Source organism: Arvicola amphibius, chromosome 1, assembly GCF_903992535.2.
Source record: "Arvicola amphibius chromosome 1, mArvAmp1.2, whole genome shotgun sequence".
NCBI lineage: Eukaryota > Metazoa > Chordata > Mammalia > Rodentia > Cricetidae > Arvicola > Arvicola amphibius.
In genome coordinates this window covers 65,840,799-65,860,788 of record NC_052047.1, presented here as the reverse complement: position 1 = coordinate 65,860,788, position 19,990 = coordinate 65,840,799, and the positions used below count along the sequence as shown (strand labels likewise).

General features: G+C 40.3%; 1 protein-coding gene across 3 annotated transcripts in view; it reads right to left on the bottom strand.

The window, feature by feature from the left end:
• Poln (DNA polymerase nu) overlaps positions 1 to 19,990 on the bottom strand; it is a 131,481-nt gene that overhangs the window by 34,506 nt on the left and 76,985 nt on the right. For all 3 annotated transcript variants that reach the window (XM_038329194.2, XM_038329196.2, XM_038329195.2), the window contains 3 exons: positions 15,044 to 15,101; positions 14,077 to 14,154; positions 13,132 to 13,246 (listed from right to left, as the gene is read on the bottom strand). In XM_038329194.2, coding sequence (XP_038185122.1) covers positions 13,132 to 13,246; positions 14,077 to 14,154; positions 15,044 to 15,101 — 251 coding nt within the window. The remainder of the gene's footprint in view (positions 1 to 13,131; positions 13,247 to 14,076; positions 14,155 to 15,043; positions 15,102 to 19,990) is intronic.

The window sequence follows — 19,990 nt, the reverse complement described above, 5'->3', positions numbered from 1 at the left end:
TATGGACACACTTAGGGTAGTCTCTCCTCAGTTAAACTACAGAAATGCCCTAACAGACACCCTCAAAGGTATGCCTCCTCAGCGATCCTAACATTCTGTCAGTTGACCCTCTGACTCCTGACCACTTTCTCTTGAGCTCTGCACTGCTGTGTCTCCATACCCCTGAATTCCTGCAGGGCACTGTTTCTGCAGCACTGACCTCCGAAGCTCAGCCAACAACTCACCCACAGAGTGGAGGGGGTGGGAAGCACAAGTCGAATTTCTTGCCCTTGCTGTGTAGCTATCACTGCAATCTTGCTGCCTTGAGCCTTAAGCTCTTGCCTTGCCCTTCCTGGACACGTGGCTCCCACTGGATCTGTCCTCACTGCTCATTGTACTGGCTGTCTAAATAGTCCCCTGTTTAAAGTGCCATGTAAGGTTTGATCTTTTTTTTTTTTTAAAAAAAAATATTTATTTATTTATTTATTTATTTATTTATTTATTTATTTATTTATTATGTATTCAATATTCTGTCTGTGTGTATGCCTGCAGGCCAGAAGAGGGCACCAGACCTCATTACAGATGGTTGTGAGCCACCGTATGTTTGCTGGGAATTGAACTCAGGACCTTTGGAAGAGCAGGCAATGCTCTTAACCTCTGAGCCATCTCTCCAGCCCCCAAGGTTCTTTCAGAATTCCAAATACAGGGTTATAGAGAAAGCTCAGTGGTTAAGAGCAATTAATGCTCTTGCACAGGACCTGAGTTCAGTTCCCAACATGTACATGAGGTGCCTTACAACCTCCTGTAACTCCAACTCCCATGGGATATAAAGCCTCTGGCCTCCACAGGTACCTTCTTCATTCACATGCACATATAATCATACACACACATGCACATCCATGCATGCATACATAAATTAAAATAATAAAAACAATTAAAAAATTTTTTGAGACAGGTTTCTCTTTGTAGCTCTGGCTGTCCTGGAACTCACTCTGTAGACCAGGTTGGCCTCTAACTCACAGAGATCCACCTGCCTCTGCCTCCTGAGTGCTGGAATTAAAGGTGTGTGATACCACTTCCCCACTTAGTTTTCTCTTTTAAAAACTGAATATAAATACACAAATTTGTTATTGCTGCTATTGTTGGTTTTGTTAACTTTTTTTTTCAGAGAGTCTCATGTATCCCAACTTGGCCTCAAACTCACTACAAAGCTGAAGAGAACTGAACTATTGATCTTCTTGCCTTTACTTCCTGTGTGTTGGGATTATAAGAGTAAGCCACCATGCCTAATTTACTGAGGACACAGCCCAGGATTTACTGAGTGCTAGGCAAGCACTCTACCAACTAAGCTACATATCCAAAGTGCTGACGTCTTACAGTGTGTGTGAGGAGTAGACAAGGACAGGTCAGACAAAGGAAGACAGGCATCGTTCTATGAACAGAGCAGTTCTTTAGCTCTGGTGGAAATGGTCCCTGCCAGAGAGTGAGCCTTCCTTCAAACCTGGCTGGCTGGCATGGTGGGTGGGGCAATGCAGACTCCATAAGGTCAGTTGAGCAGAAAGTCTCCTGACTGCTTCTTGTAAGGTGGGGAGTAGTGCACAGTCCTCTGGGGCCTGAGTGCCTGTCACTCCAACAGAAAAGGGGCACTGAGCCAAGAAAACAGCAATCATAAGGTGTTAGGGGGAAGGTTTCTTGAAAAATGAGAAAAATATGGGTTTTTATTTGTTGCTGATAATGAAAATTCCCCTATCCCCACATTTGGGTATAGGAGAGATAATTATATATTTATGATTACATGATACACATTTATTTGTGCCTTTTCAGCTTATTTATATTTAATGTTTATTGATACTATTAAGTTTAATCTTTCTATGTTAGTATTTGGTTTTTATTTATCTTATCTGCATTTTGTTCTGGTTCTTTCTGGAATGATTTTAGGTGAACCACAAGTTTTTAATACCTCTTTTTACTTCTTCCATTAATATTTTAGCTGGCTTTCCTTTAGCATTGTCTTACCTTAGAAATTACATATGCATCTTTAAGATCTGTGCCTACCTCTAAGTACCAGTACACTACTTCATGGCTACTGTAGGGCCTTTAAGCCAGCAGAATTCCACTTGTGCTCCCTACCACCCTTTTTGCTTTTGGTGTCTTTATCTTTTATTTCTGCCTGTGCTCTAAACTTAAAAAAAGATATTGCAGAATCTAAACATTACATATAAACCACACATAGAGCAACATAAATCATGCAAGACAAGTTATGTAAAGTAAAGGGGACTGTGTTTCATCTGTGTTCATTCTAGTACTCTATTCTTTCCTGAAGACGTGGTCTTCTGTGTGATCTTGCTTCTCTTCAGTCTCAAGAACTTTATGCCATCCTAGTAGTACAAAAGTACTTAGACAAACTTCCAAATGTTTGCAAGTCTGAAATGTCTTTTCTTGCTTTAATCTTTGTAATTTTCTAGATAGAGAATCCAGACTGTTCCGGCACTCTTCGGATGCTAACCGACCATCTTCTGCCACTGGTTTTGATGTGATGATACTGTTGTTCCTTTGCCAATGTGTCTTCCCTTCTGTTGCTAGTTTTTAAGATTTTCTTTTTGTCTTTGGTTTTTACAAGTTTTGCTTTAATAATTGCCCATTGTGTGACTTTCTTTGCATGTTTTAAAGTTTTTTTGATATGTAAATTATCATCATTAATCAATATATGAATGTTTTTAGCCATATTTATTATACTTTGCCTTAATTCTCTCCTCTCCTTGTTGATCTATTTTATTTTATCCCATGTATGGGTTTTAAGTGGTCCATGTTTTCCTTTTCTCTTTGTGCCTAATTCTTGTCTCTGTAAACCAGCATAGATTCATGGATTCTTTCCTACGCTGCATTTTCTCCTCCTCTTTTTCCTTTTTCTCCTCCCTCTTCTTTCTCTTCCTTTTGAGGTGGGGGTCTCACTGTGTAGTCTTGGCTGGACTGGAATTCACTATGTAGACCAGGCAGGTTTTGAACTCAAAGATCCACCTACTTCTGCCTCCTGTGTAATAGGATTAAAGGCATGCACCACCACACTTGACCTAAGCTGCATTTTCTATTCTTGTTCTGATATGGTGTTCTTCACTTTAATGATCTCATCCATTTCCACAGTGTCAGTGTATCTCTTAAAGTTAGCACTTTTCATCTACCTGGTTGGGTCTTTCGAGACAGAGATTTACTAGGTAGGTCTGCTGGCCTTGAACTCACAAAGATTCACCTGCCTCTGCTTCCTAAATGCTGGGATTAAAGCCACCACCATGCCAGACATATTTTTTAGTATAATATTACATATATAATATTATACTAAATATACTATATATTGTTGGACCTTAAAGTCCAATCACTGAGGAGGAGTTTGCCCCAAGAGACCACTCTCACCTCGCAGTTGATGTAAAAGCAAGAGGATTTAGTTCTTTTGCGACAGGGTCTTTCAGCATTTGAGAAGCCAAAAGACCCCAAATGACTGTCACAAGCTACTTTTAAAGTAAAAAGCTATAGAAACAAGAGGGGGAACTCGGGGGTTGTTCTTTAACTATTAGGATTCGCTTATTCAAAGGTCTATTAACAATAATTGATCTGAGCCCAGGCTTGAGAGCGGTTGCCAGATCAGGTGAGGTAAGAGGAAACATTTGAGGGTTACTTTGACCCCTTCCCAGGGACTGAGTCAAAACATCTGTGGACATCTGGGGGTATCTTGTCCCAATTCCAAACTGAGCTCTATTTGGAGAACATCCACAAGGACACAGGGAGATGGAGAGTCTCCAACTTTCCAGCACATGCAGGTGTAGTCGTTAGGTTCCCAGGAGGGGAAAGCACTAAGGCTGAGAGGCCTCAGAAATGGCCTCAGAGTTGTCCTAGAGTTTTACATATATATTTGTTTTTCAGAGCTGAGGGCTGAACCCAGGGACTTGAGCTAAATCTTCAACCCCTTTTAATATGGTGTTTTATTAATTATCTGAAAATTTCATACAATGTCTTTTGATCACATTTATTTCCTATTGCTCCTAGGTCCATCCTTTACTTGTGTGCCCTCTTAAAAAAATCCACCAAGTCCAATTTGTGCTGACCATGGGTGTTGGGTTGTCCACTGGTGCATGGTCCCTCTGCCAGTGGCCATACTTTAAAACAAAACTGACTTCCCCTCTGCTCCCCACCACCATGCCTCCAGAGGCCATCAACTGTGAAGAGCTACACACGTTGGCATCTTTAGAACAATTTTTAAGAACATTCATTAACTTTATGTCTGGATTGTTTCTTTGGCTGATTCTACTGAATGTTTATTCTCTTGGTCACAGGGAACATTTCATGTTTCCATTTATTTAAATTATTATATACTATACATTTTACAGTGCTGAGGCAATATTTATTTCCTATAAAAGGCACAATACTGTCAGGCCACAATTTGATTAGTCTGTGGTTAGGTTGGGTGTAGACGTCATTACAATCATAGTCTGATGCAGAGCACTACTGGTTTGAATTGCTTTGTGAGTGGGCCCAGAAACTGTCCTTCTCTGGGGTCTACAGCATGAGAACTACATAGATAAAGGACCCTAAGAGCTTCCCAGCAGAGCTGTCAGCTTTTCAAATTACAGGAGATCTTTCCCCCTGTGACAAACCAACTGCAGTTTTCTGGGTTTCTAAAAAGTTGTTTTGCCTTCTAGTCCTAGCCTAGCTTTCTGTGTCTTGATCTAAAGAGGTTGGACCACTTGAGATGGGTGGACATCTCAGTTTTTTTCTGCCCTGCCATTGCCCTTGGAAGTTGAGGTTCAGAATGTTTTCTGTTGATGCATGCTAAGCCACAAGTTATTAAAAGTTTAGGTGGTCTCTCTTCCCTCCTCTAGGGATTAGAATCACTTTTCATGGGCTCTTTTCTTTAAAAGGCTCATCACTTTTTGGATTCCCATTTGATTAGCATACTTTTGTTCATCCTTTTACTCTAAGATGGCACCTATCTTTAAAAGTAAGATGTCTTTTTTCCCCCCGAGACAGGGCTTCTCTGTGTCTTGATTTTCCTGGTACTTGTTGCTCTGTAGACTGGGCTGGCCTTGAACTCATAGAGATCCATCTGTCTCTGCCTCCCAAGTGCTGGAATTAAAGGCATACACCACTACTACCCAGCTCTAAGATGTGTTTCATGGAGGCAGCAGATAGGTAATTTTTGTTTCTTGATCCATTCAGTGTCTTTTGATTGGAGAATCAAGGAGAGTGATATTTAAAATTATTACTGAAATGTGCTAGTTGTGTTGATTGTGTTGTTAATTTGTGACATTGTTTGTGTTCTCAGTGACATTTTGTGTTTTAATAATTATGACTTTGTACTTCTACCCCAAATACTGCTTCTTGTATTTTTCTTAGGTTTGGTTTGTTGAGTATAGTTTTTTAGACTGTTTATGTCATGGGGAATTTTTCTTTCTCCTTAAATCATAGAAGATAGTTTTGATGGATATATGATTTTAGTTTGGCTGTCATAGTCTTTTAAGACTTGGAGTTCAATTGCTCCAGGCTCTTCTGGCTTTTAAGGTTTCCATTGAGAAATAAGTTGTTATTCTGATGGGGTTTCCTTTATGTGTGACTTACCTTTTATTCTCTTGCAGTTTTCAATACACTTTCTTTGTTATATATTCTTAGTGTTTTAAGTATGATATACTGTGGCAATTTTCTTCCCTGGTCTTGTCTGTGTTGTGTGCTTTTTTTCATTTGTATGAGTGTGTCTTTTCTTAGTTTAGGGATGTTTTCTATGATCTTGTTGAAGATGTGGTCTATGCTGTTAACTTGGAATTCTTCTCCCTCGTCTATGACTATAATTTGAAGTTTTATTTAAATGGTGACTAACATTTCCTGTTTTTTCCTAATTTTTTGTGTTCCTTGATTATTTGGTTTAGATCTTCTATTTTATCTTCAAGACCCGATATTCTATCTTCTGCTTAATTCATTCTACTTGTAAGGTGTTCCTTTGATTTTTCTAGTTGGGCTACTGGGTTTTTTAATTCCATCTTCATGTCAGCTCGAGTCTTCTTCAGTGTTTCTATCTCCTTATTCAATTCTGTTCTCATATCCTGAATTGTCTTCACCATTTCCATCAGCCTTATGTTTGTATTTTCTTGGGCATCAATCAGGTATTTACTCTCATTAAGTTCTTTATCCTTGATTTCATTGAGCTGTTTCTTTGCGTCTTCTTTAAACTTGAATTTTTTTTTTTCAAGACAGGGTTTCCCTGTAGTTTCTAGAGCCTGTCCTGGAACTAGCTCTTGTAGACCAGGCTGGCCTCGAACTCAGAGATCCGCCTGCCTCTGCCTCCCGAGTGCTGGGATTAAAGGCGTGCGCCACCACCGCCCGGCTAAACTTGAATTTTTGAGGATATTTATCACTTTTCCTTTAACTTTTCTATATACTATATATATATATATATATATATATATTATATACTAGTAGATACTGGAGAGAAGATGCTGGCTTCATCTTTAATATTACTGGTATTCCTTTAACGAGATCTGGGCATGTGGACTTCCTTTGCTAGTTTTGAGTTTGTTATGGATATATCAAGATGGGGGAAAGAATGTGGGGGTTGGGTCAGATCTAGAGGTTGGAAGTGTCTTGGGTGGAATATAGTCAGGTGGGCAGAGCGAACTGGATTGGTTTGCAGGATGTGCTTCCTGCTCGGACCTGGGGAGTGTGGGGATTGATAGGTGTGAGTGGAAAGGTTGAACACGACATGGGAAAATCCCTTGGTCTGGGGGGTAGGTAGGCAGGATACTTGCCCCCAGCTCAGAGCTCCTCTGCAGTGAAGGCAGAGAAGCCCAGACTGGGCTGCTACACTGGTTGTGGGACCCAGGTTAAATCTGGCAGACTGTGGAAAAGGAATGGATGAGGAGGTCAGGGGTACTCAGCAGGCTAGATTCTGGAGGAGGAAATGAGAAGTCTGGTTATAGAATGGGGTGGTGCAGGCAATGTAAAGGGTCCTGTGGGTCAATACAGGTCTTGGTGGAAGCCTAGCTATTAATTAACTGTGGTGCAGGAGGAGGTGGTGGGACTAGGCAAGAGCACAGGATGTGTGACCCCGGCTAGATTTTGCAGGTTGCAGAAAAACAAGTATTGGGTACTGGTGGGCATCAGTAGGCTAGGCCCTAGAGGAACACATGGGATGTCTAGGGATGGAGTGGGGTGGGAGAGCTCAGTTTGCTTCTTGCCCATAGACAACTAGAAGCTCAAGGATTATGTCTCAATCACAGAATATTTTGGCCAGCATTAGTGTTTTTAGAGGAAGTATAGCTCTCAAAAATGTCATCAGTTCCTTCCATTTAACTCCAGTCTTCTCTATTCCCAGAAAACACTCACAACTTAAGAGATGTGTCTTCTTTTTACATATTCTGGGCACCATAAGGAATTGAGGATTTGTGGGAAAGCCATAGAAGTTTACTCTTTACTGTCCTCTTACCAGAGTTGTGTCTCCCAGTTTTCTCCCATTTATTAGTAGTAAGCATCAGGAGTATACCTCTCATTTATATTTTTAGTTCACAGGCCTTTTAAGGCTTATCTTTTACTGGCTAAAGATGAGAATCATTACTATATTCAAGTCAGAAGGCACATTTCTGGAATCTCACATTTCTCTTTCATGGCCACTTGATTCTTGAGTTGGCTTCTTTTCTTTCTTCTGTTTTGTCACTAGCAGGCAATAGCTATCAAAACATTTTCTTGACTTTTGTTGCCTAGTTCTGCCTGAGAGAAAGGCACAAGTTTACTACTGCAACTACCTTTATCAGCTATCATAGGTAAGAGTTATACCCAGTCCACTTCCATCTCCAAAGGACAGCTCCTCATTGCTGGGCACCTGGCCCTAAGTTAGGACCGTTTTGTTAGCATAACATTTTAAGAACTGATTTCTGATAAACCAGAGAGGCAGGACACCTTACAGACTTCCTGTCTCCCAGCCAGAATCATTTGTTACAGCTCTTTTTATCATTGCTACATTCCATCTTGTGATCACAAGCGATCTCCATGATTTCTTCTAAATCCTATCTTTATAAGTAACTATTCAGCCTCCAAAGTTTTCCTAGGAAACTGTTACTTCTTTGAAAAATGTTATTACATATTTTTGATTACTTGCTTTTTTGCTTGTTGCTTTTGGAACAACAGAGCATTTATAAGCTGCAGGCATTCTTAAGTACATTTGATCTGCATTTTTACCATGTGCTATTCTGGTCCTCTGTTTGGAACATAAAAATCATTTCCACAGCAACTAATTATAGTATAAGTCACAAATGCCAAATTACTACTGCTGTGGAGGTTGGAAGCAAGCATCATGCAAATACTAAAAGCCTCTTATTTTGGAAATTCTTCACTGAACTATTACAAGCTAATAAAATACAGAAAAGACACATAATATCCAATGCAGACATGAACTTTTCACATCAGTTTTATGTGTGATAAGCTTGACACAAATCTGGACAGGAAGATTTTCTGTCTCATGTTAAACCTTTGCTAAAAATCAGTTGAGCATGCCTGTGAGGGGCTCTTCTGTGCCTCATTCCTGCTTTGCTGGTGTGTGTCTACAGCCCTCTATAACATCACTATCGTTCATCACTGTACACTACATTTCACCAGGTAAAGTAACCATTGTAGCTGGTCTAGCATCTCCCCCCATGCTTTCCACATACATTTTAGATAAGCTCCTCTATGTGTATAAATGTACTACTCGGACTTTAAAAGAATTGCTCTCTTTCTCTCTCTCTCTCTCTCTCTCTCTCTCTCTCTCTCTCTCTCTCTCCCTCTCCCTCTCTCATCTATCTATCTATCTATCTATCTATCTATCTATCTATCTATCTATCTATCTCCATAAAAACATATGGATCTATTTAGGAGGACTGATATATGTATACTGAGTACAAACACAGTATGTCTCTTGATTTATTATATCTTTGATTCTTTCCTTAGCATATTATAATTTTAGTCATAAAATGTTTGCTGATGGAATAATTAACAATAGATACTCCCTGACTTATGAGTGGGTTTTATCCTGCAAGCCCATTTAAAATGGAAAATATTTTGAGCTGAAAATGAACTTAGTGCAGCTAAACTCCTGCCCACCCTAGTTTAGCAGCACAACACAGGGCAGAACACTGCTTCTCCCTTTGACTGCCTGTCTGAGGACGGCATCTTACCAGCACTGCCTAGTGTAGAGAGAGCACCATACTGCATAGCACTAGCATAGAAAGTGATCCAACTCCAAACTCCAATGTCTGGCTCTATCTACATGGTTTCCACACCAGGGTAAAGTAAGAACATCCATGTTGGGGTGTGTGCAATCTCTCTAGAGAGGCCATAAATGATGCTGGTTTTAGTTTCACTTTCTACATGTTTGTTGTCATTTTAAAAGAATGTTATTTGATTTTTGTGTGTTGATTTTGAGTTTTGTGACTTTGCTGAACTCATAATATTAGTTGTAGTAGTAAAACCAAACCTGCTTGGGTTATATTGTTTGGATAACAATCATGCTATCTGCAATTAGGAAAGTTTTGTTTTTTTTCTTGTCTAGTCTACCTGCTATTTCCTTACCTTTTCTTGCAGTTTTAATTCATTCCAGGGGAAAGAAAGTATTCTATCTTTCCCCATTAACTACCACTTAGCACTGGGCAGTAGTGGCACACACTTTTAATCCCAGCACTCAGGAGGCAGAGGTAGGCAGCTCTCTGAGTTAGAGGCCAGCCTGGTCTACAGAGTGAATTCCAGGACAGTCAGGACTACACAGAGAAACCCCTGTATCGAAAAACCAAAACCAACCAACCAACCAACCAACCAACCAACCCAAACAAATAAACAAAAAACAAAACCAAAAAAACCTAAATACCATTTAGCTTTTTAAAAGAATTAAACAATTTTTTTACACAATTGAGGTTGTTCCCCTCTATTTATAACTTATTGGGAATTTTTGTCAAGAATGCTGAATTTACTTTACAACAACTAACATGGGTCCAATTATTTTTATTCTTCAGCTTGATTTTATGACAATTTACACTGATAGATTTTTGAAATTGAAATACTGTTCAACTGCTAGGATAAATCTCTCTTGGATATGGCATATATTTTTTTATATATTGCTGGATTTGAGTTTCTATTATTTTTGTGAAATATTTTTTGCCTACATCCCACTAAATTCATAAGTAACATTAGTTTGCACTCTGTTCTAGTTTTAATTTTCTTTGTACTGGTTTCACCAAATGGATTGGTGATTCACCTACTCCTGTTTTGTATAAATTGATGTCAGTTCTCCTTTATAGACCTGGTTAAATTCTCAACAAAACTATCTAGGCATGGAGGTTTATTTTTCAGGAGTTTTCAAGTTACAGATATAATTGTTTAGTTAGTTTCAGTAGTTCGCAGAGGTTAAGACACTGTCTTCTTGAGAATGAAGTTGTTTTTTGAGTGCCCTTATACTCCGAGGAAAGAGCTGTGGGGACCAGGAGAACACAGCACATGAGCAGAGTGGCTTCTCAGAGCACTAGCCTCTTAGGCAGAGGACATCCACTTCTGAGACAGGCAAGCAGGCATCTGTGGGACATGAGAAGTCTCTGGAGAGGTTGATGACTGGGTGTCAAGAACACAGAGATTCAAATAGGCTCAATCACTCTCACTGCATGGGTTTTTCTAGTGCTCAGGATATGAGATTGAGAAGTGGCTGTGGATATCACTCAGGGCTTAAAACAGCAACCAGAGCAGAGGGCAAAGGCACCCTCATCCCAGAGAGGACAGCCACTAGAGTTGGGCACAGGTGAGAGGGTCTAAGTGATGCTTCATGTATATCCTGTGGACCTGGACTAAGTGTCAAAAAGAGTTTGGCCTTGAAGCTCAGTGTGGTGAAGAAAAGAGAATGACATCACCACATGTGTGACAGGTACAGGACAGGGAAGTGCTGGACAGTGAGCATGGGAGCAGGCCAGCGAGGATCAAATGTGCATCTGGTGGCATTAAGATTCAGGAGGGAAGCACCTGAGAGAGGACCTTGGCCAGGTTCAAATATATGAGACTATCGGGGTCATTCTTACTCAAACCACCACACTGTTATTCCATCTGTATCTATTTTCCTGTTGTCCCCATCAAAAACAATTTCCAAAGGAAAAGCATGAGATAAAACCGGTCTCCCTGAACATGGCAGACAATGAGGGCTGCTGAGAAGTCAAGGACAATGACACTGGATTTGGGCCCTACTACACATACTGGCTTTGGGGGTCCTGGCCTGTTTGGATGCTCACCTTCCTAGACCTGGATCGAGGGGGGAGGAATTTCGACTTCCCACAGGGCAGGGAACCCCCACTGCTCTCTGGACAGGAGAGGGAGGGGGAGTGGAGGAGGGAGGGGGGTAATTGGGAGAGAAAAGAAAATAAAAAAATAAAAAAAATTTTACCCTAAAGGACTTGAGAACAGACAATGGTTACTGGAGCCCAGGGAAAGTACTGGGCAGGGAAGAATAGAGCAGGCTGGTCAATGGGTACAAAGCTACAGGTATAAGAAGCCCTGTCATATTATTAACCAGTATAGATGACAATATGTGTACCTTAAAAGATACATGAATGGAAACATCCCATAAATGCAAATAATTCTTCTATTTCATTAAAAAAATTAAAAATTATTTCATTTTTTAAAAAAACCAATTTCCACGGTTACTTACTCTTAAGTTCAGCTTAGCATTTAGTAGTACTATATTCTCACCCCAATCCTACCTCTCTTACATAAAATATTTCCTGACTTTTATTACTCAAATAAGAATCTGTGGCCCTGATATTCTGGTGAATGCATAGGATAGCCTAGAATCTCAGTCTCCACCTACCCTGTACTTATTGAGCAGATGCACTGCAAGGCCCAGGGCTTAGTAGGGTGCAGCAGGAAACAGATGGTGCTGCATTGCATATGTGCATTGGGCAGGGAGCTACTGAGCTGGGGAAAGTCAGGTTGATTTGTCAAAAAGGGTTTTTGAAGCTATGAGTGCAGGGCATGCTTTGTTGGGGAAGGGTCTTCCTGAGTACCAAGTAAAGAGGCGTGAGTGAAGTGGACTCCAGTGTGCTGAGGACGAGCCAGAGAAGATCAGTAGGTGGGCCATCGCAGCTGGGCCTAACCTGGAGGGGAACAGTCCTGACCCCATGATGGTTACACGCCTCAGGGAAGACTGACAGCAGAAATGAGTACTTAGAGACAAGTGCAGGACCTTGTGTGTGGATCAGGGACACTCTTTCTGGAAGGCTCCTGACAGAAGCAGTGACAGGTAAAATAAAGGTGAGGAGAGAGGAGGAAGCCACAGGGAGCAGTTTGATGGAAGAGGCATAAGGTGAGAAGTTGGCACCTGTGACAGCTGAGGCAGGCATTTCCCAGCAGCAGTTACCTTACTCCTTCTCTTCCTGACTCTGTGCTAGCACTGACATATCTATTTAAATGAGCCACCCACATGATCCAAGCCAGTTGCAGTCTCTAGCTTTTCCTCATAGGAGCAGAGCCAGTTGGTATCCCCTTAACTGGACAGCACTATTCTGCTTGGAAAGTGAGGAGCAGCAGATGATTGCAGTGGGTTTCACAAACACCTGCTACTCCAGATCAGAGGGATACGTGAAATCAGAACTTTGCACCTGTCTGGCAACTAGCTGGTCTTCTACTGGGAGGAAGAAAAGTTACTTCCCAAGAATGGTGATTCAGAAAAATAGGTAGACTCCAAAGGCAGAGAGGCACACTTCAACAAAACCTGAAGTCTCTGGCTACTGGAATTCCCACAGAGTTGGGGGCTGCCACCTGAGGCCCATTGTTCCTGCCCTCTGAATGACAGGGGTGAGGGTAGGCACAGTGAGGACAATGGCCTTCCAAAAGGAGTCCCACAGATCACACATCCAGCACCTGAGCTTCTCCTGTGACTCATACTTACTATTTTTATTCTCTTACACTTGTTTTACTGGGACAAGTCACAGTTATTTCATAATCAGGAAGCTTTGGCACCCAAGTCATCTACTCTTCTTTTCCAAACAATTAACTACTAGAGAAAAGTTTAACTTCTTTCTCATGAAAATAGCTCTGGAATAACTTTAGACTTTAAAAATCACATCGGTATTCCTGCAGACCTGATAATACTGTTTCTTGTTATCTTACCACTGTGAAGTCAGGGTAGAAAATACATCATCTCTTTCAGATTCCTGGAATAACTTCAAAAGCTCTGGATCCCCAGATAAATGTGCAAGAATGCGCAATTCAATCTGTGAAAAATCTGTGAAGAAGAGTTCTCAGTCAATTTAGATTCACCCCCATCATTGATTTATTCCAAGTCACTCTCAGACTGCCTCCCCATGAGGCTCAAGGTCAAAACATTTCTTTCCATCTGTCAGCCTTTGGACTATGGGCTCTCTTCTATGCCAGTAATTCTACAGACCTGCTCTTCTTCTTGCAAGGTCAGCAAAGCCTCCAGGATGGACAAATTTCATTCATTCACTACATCCATTACAATTTTATGAAGCTCTCCTGTGTGACAGGATCCCGCTGGGATGTGTTAATAAATAATATAGACAGAGACCCCTTCTTCCATGGAACTTACGTTCTAGGAGACATTCTGATAAATCATCTGATATGTCAGAGGGAGAGAAATAGAAGAATTGGACCAAGGTATGGGGTTTGGCAGAGAAGCTGGTGTCATGGTGAGGTGGTCAGTTCCATTGCTTTGATCCTCAGCAAGATTACAATGAACAAAGACAGAAGAGGGGAAAAAGGTAGGGCTGTAGGGGCTTGAAGTACAGGGCACAGTGGCTAACAGGGCTGCTTGAGTTAGCAAGGGGAGGGAATAGGGGGAGGACAATGGAGGAGGAAGCAGATTGAATGAGTTATGCCAGAAAAATGAGGGAACCCTGAAAGCCAAACGCCTGTTATTATTTAATGTGTATAATAAATCTCTGCTTTATATAAAGTTTGCTTTAGGATTTATTTGCAAGAATGAGTTCTATATGCATCTTTGCATTATTTAGTTGGTAAATATTTGAACTGCATGAAAATGCACAAAGTGAGCTATAGTGAGAGTGGCATCCCTCCACCATCCTATGCATGTACCTGCTGCCAGGAAGGTGTGGCCTTCAGAGGAAACAAACAGGGCTCTTGGGGAGATGGTGACGGTCTCCTCTTCTTTGCCTGAATTGTCATTTCAGAAGCATGTGATGAGATTCACTGTCAGATGACTTGCAGCAATTCCTCATACAGAGTTATTTTAATGTCAAATACAAATAAAAGTCTAGATTTTTAGTTTTCTATTATCAAAATTATCTGTTCTGTCTAGAATTATGATAAAGAAAGGAAAAAGTCAGACATTTACACCCAATACCACACTAGTCAAGCACTAGAGAGAGAGCCTCATTGACGGGAAGATCTACGCAGAGGCCATGCAGCTATGTGGCTCCCACTGGATACCCCATAAAAGGGCAGCTGAGACACAGGGGCTGTGGTTTGCCTTTGTTCCTGCTCAAGATGACTCTGTATATTTAGAAAGAGCGCTCTTGGCTTTGGTGGTATTATTGTGCCTCCTTCATCATTGCCCACATCATGGCAGCAGCACTGACATGGTCACGGGTTATTGGGAGTGGACATCCTAGCACCCTTTACCAGATTAGAACTTTCCATTTTTAAGAAATTTGATCATAAGAATTACAGTGGGATAGCTCAAAAGAAAGGTTCTTCTATGCTTTTATAAACATCTCCAGAGTACTTGAGATTTTATTAAAAGCCAGGTTATTGTGTGTACTTTTGTTTGTTCTTTATTGGGAAGTTGGTGGGGGAAGGATGGTGGGAAGGGAGATATTTCCCTGGTATAATTACTATCTATTTTAATGTGTAAACTGCTAAAAGGGAGGTTCTATATCCTTCAGCTGCTTTTTATTTTTTCAGTGTAGGTTTGCACTAATCATGCAAATAGAGAGGAACACTCAGGGAAGTATAGCAGTTACATTGTAAGAAAGTATACAAACACTTCTAGACTTTAAGAAATGCTCCCAAGATTTCAGTGAGATAGAGAGTAATGTGTTACCTTTAAAATTCCGAGGCATAGAAATCTGAATTGGGTGCTTGGAGATACCTTGGATATTCTGTTAATAAGATAATAGCTTTAGTTAAAATATCTACTTAACTTAATCTGTACCATTCAAGGGCATTTAAAACACATAATATTTTATTAAATATATAATGCCAGTATGCCATGCCTACGCATGTTAACGTACAATACAACTGCCTAACGTGAAAGTTTCAATGGAGACGCCACTGCTCACAATCAGCAAGTGTGAGAACAGCCTTGACTCTGGCCTATGTGAGACTGTGATATATACAGTGACTTGGCAGTAGCCTAAATCATGAACTTTCTTAATTTTAAAAGTCCATGTAATATGCTAAAGGTAGATTTCTAGGAAATATGTATGTTATACTTTAATTTAAAAACATTCTTTAAGCTGGAATGTAGCATTTAATGATCATGTACAAGGCCCGAGGCTTCATCATTTGTACCTACCTAAAAGCACAAGAAAATAAAATCACTGCCATACTTCATTTATTTATTTATTTTTGTTTTTATTGAGATATATTTTTCTCTACTCCTCTCCCTTCCTCTCTTTCTCCTTCTACCCTCTCCCATAATCCCTACACTCCCAATTTACTCAGGAGATGTATTTTTCGACTTCCCCTGTGATTAGATCCCACCATACTTGGAAATGCAAGTTCTGCTCTCAGCTTAGTTGCAGCCCTTCCCCTGCTTCTGGTGTTTGGTACCTGCCTCAGCCTTAGCATACGGCTAACAGTGGTGCTCTCGCTTCACACCCTCAGGGTTTTCTTGAGTGCCTTTGCTTTCCACCTCTACCAGGATAATGATAGTAGATGATGATGATGGTATTAATAGATGACAGCCAAGTTCCATCCTGTTTCCACTGTTCAAATCATGAGAGTTTCTGTCACTGCATCTTTCTGTGCTTGGCAGTAAAGTGAACAACAGGCTGCTTTGTCTGGTAGTAGAATTTTCTGGGTACTAGTTGGTCTTGATCCACTGATTAGCTATGATGAATTATACTCCAGAGGCTGACCACTAAAATCCACCTTGTAGGTGACCCTTTTAGGTCTCACAGGAGCACAAGAGATATGGGGCAAGCATTTCATCTTTCTTGCACACATGAACTCACAACAGCTGTGGTCACCTGCAGAAGATCAACCCAGTTAAAGCTTCTAACGTGGACAGGGAGGCCACTGAAGCCTCACCTCTAGCTAAAGAGCTACTGAGAGTTGATGACTGATGGGAAGAGTCTTCTTTCTTTGTGTGGAAAGTGGACATTAGAAGGGTACTTAGGCTCCAGTGGATTGGTGTGGGAAGTCCTTTTGTATATGTGTTGTTTTTATTGGTGAATGAAGAAAGAAGCTGTCTTGGGCCTGTACAGGGCAGAGTAGAGCTAGGCAGAGAAAACTAAACTGAATGCTGAGAGAAAGAAGGCAGAGTCAGGAGAAGCTATGTAGCCACCATCGGGGACAGATGTGCCAAACCTTGCCAGTAAGCCACAGACACATGGTGATACACAGATTAATAAAAATGGGTTAACCAAAGATATAAGAGCTAGCTAGCAATACACTTAAGTGATTGGCCAAGCAGTGATTTAAATAATATAGTTTCTGTGTGATTATTTCGGTTCTGGGCAGCCAGGAATGGACAAGCAGCCACCCCCAACAGTAGATAACCACTGTTATGTATCCATAAACATCTGGGCAGCACTAATTGAACTCACTGGTTAAAAATAAAATTGGAAAATATATGTTGGGAGGGTCTAGGAGAATCTGGATTGGTGAAGTGGGGTGTGGATATGAATAACATATTTTATATACATGCATGACTTTTTCAAAGAATAAACAAAAGCATTACTCAATTAAGATAACATATGATTTAAAGCAATGTAAAGAAAACTTTATATTGGAATTTTGTTTGCAAATCATATAGATGCAAAATATAAATTACTAAAGCAAACCCACAAAACAAACAAAAAAGCAGTCAGCACTAAAAGGCACTTCTAGAACAGAAGAGTGAGGAGCTTATCATATGGAATCAGTGACTCTCTGTTTACTAAAATCAGGTAGCAGAAGAAAGAAAATGGTAACTAGCATTCTTAAACATAGGCACAATAATTCTTAACAAATCATTAACAAACCAAACCCAGTAATATAGAAAAAGGATTATATATCATGACCAAGAGAGAATTGTCTTAAAATGCATGTTTTTAAAGTCCAAAACTATTAATACATGGTATTCCTGGAATAAAGGGCTTTAAAACAGTAAATCATAACAGAGCAGAAAAGGGCAACGGCAAAATGCAGCATCCATTCAGACTATGTGCCAAATATACACTGAAATTCTAAACTAACTAGGAAAGGGGGATTTTTTTTCCAACACGGTAAATAGCATGTACAATGCTTACTCACTCTGAGTAATTTCACTGTCTAAATCTGTACAGAATAGGCCTGTGCGCCCCATCCGTCAGAGTCAGACCAGCATCAAGCCAAACTACAGTTAACATACACAGCTGACGGCTCCTGGAAAGCACGGGATCAGCCCAACCAGCAAATAGGTGTGCAGGTTCTAACAGTATGTCCCACAGAACACAGCGTAGTAGTTTCAATGACAGCTGTTTTTACCAAAATAAAGGGATTTATTTATATGGGTTTTCTATTAGATCAGAGAAAGTAGGAAATTTAAGTTTATTGTGCTCAGATGAATTATAAAGGAAAATTTTTATTTTATAATATATCAAATAATAGTATGGAAGAAAATTCACCAAATATTTAATTTACATAGTGCATTTTAACCATCCCAAGCAAGATGTGTGCGGAGGGGCTTCTGGGAACTCAGATGAACATAAACTAAAGCAGTGCCTTCAACACTGGGAAGAAAACCTGGGTTTCGGTACTCTGTTAATCTACGGTACCTTCTGCCTCTCCTTGACAACGTTATTCTTCTTTTCTGTACTATACACATGGAAGATAGGTCACTAAGCAGAGTCCACAGTTAAGGAAATCACACTGTGTTAGTTGCCTCTGTGCCACTGTGACCAAAGACCAGATTTTAAAAGACTTATATTTTGGCTGCCAATCTCAGAGGGTCCATTGCATCATGACATGTTGGCAAGAGCATGGTGGATCTCAACCGTCTGCAGCATGGATGGTCGAGAAGCTGAGTAACGGGGATGCCAACACTTGGCTGTCTTTTTGTCACTTCCCCTCTTTTATTCTGCTTAGGCCTCCGGCCTATGACATGGTATTATCTACACTCAGGCTGGGTCCCTAGAGTTAATTTCATAATTGTTCTGGGAGTAGGGCTTGTGGAGAAAGAGCATGTCCTCACCACATCGCATCAACTCTCTACCAACATGACCTATCACTGCTATAAACAGGTATTTTCTACTCAGGCAGGGCCTCAATAGGTAGCCCAAGTTGGCTTCAACTCTCCATCTTTCTGACTTTGCCTCCCACATGCTAGGATTACAGGCACCTGCCAGCACAACTGATTCATTCGTTTTTTCTTTTAATTTTCAAGATTTCTTATTTTATTCTATTTGTATGAATGTTTTGCCCATCTATGCCAGCGGAGGTCAGAAGAGATTGCTAGATTCACAAGTTACACATAGTGATGCATAGTATAAGCCACCATGTGGGTGCTGGGAACTGAACCTGGATTCTCTGCAACAGCAAGTGCTCATTTTTAAATTTTATATTTTTATTGTTTTTAATTGAGCAATACATTTCACTCACTGCCCTTCTTCCTCCCCTCTCCATCCTCCCCTCATCCCGACCCCCATGCTCCAAATTTACTCAGGAGGTTCTTGACTTTTTCTCCTTCCTAGGTGAATCCATGTAAGACTCTTAGGGTCTTCTTTGTTGTCTAGGTTCTCTGGGGTTGTGGATTGTAGGCTGGTTATTCTTTGCTTTATGTCTAAAAGCCACTAATGAATGAGTACAAATAATATTTGTCTTTCGGGATCTAGGTTACCTCACTCAGTATGTTTTTTTCTAGTTCCTTCCATTTGCCCAACAAGTGCTCTTAGCCACTGAGGAGGTCCAGTCCCTCGTTAATGTCTTTTTGTAGATTAATAGAATATTCATTTTTATCATTGAGAAATATTTCTCTGTATGAATAAATCACAGTTTGTTAATCCATTGAAGGAAATCTTGGCTATTTCCATGTTTTAGCAATAATTAATAAATTTGTCATCATATTATCTATGCACATATTTTTGTATAGACATAAATTTTCAAGTAAATTTGATAAACTTTATAGAGTTTGATAGCTGGATGATACAGTATTTGGTTCATATGAACTGCTGAACTGGGTTTATACATTGACTCAGCAAGTAAAGGTGTTTGCCACCAAGTCTGATAATCTGAGTTCCAATTCCTGGAGCTACATGATGGGAGAGAACCAGTGTGCTCTGGTACATGCACATACTTACAAAGAAGTGTGATCAAATTTAAAATAAATCTCTCCTCCTTTAAATCAGTTATCTCAGGTATTTTTACACAGTGATGGAAAACTGACTAAAATGAAGTGAATGTTTGCTTCAATTAATGAACCAATATTAACACATTATAATTAAATTTCAGACTTTATTGCCAAACTTCAGAAGCAACTGCATTTATCATTCTCCCCAGCAATAAATGAGAATTCTATTGTTCCATACCCTCACCAGAATTTTTTTTAAAGATTAAAAACATTCCCCAATATCTGCCTCTGGGTTTTCATTATTTGTGCTACAAGGTGGGCTAGTCAGATGGCTCAGTGGCTAGAGCAGGGGCTACATAAGCCTGACAACCCAAGCTTGATTTCTGGAAGCCATGTAAAGGTGGAAGTAGAGAACAAAATCCACAAAGTTAAAAAACTAACTTTGGCTTCAAGTATTGGGGAAGATGGCTCAGTGGCTAAAAGGACTTGCCATGACTGACATCTGAATTCCTAGAA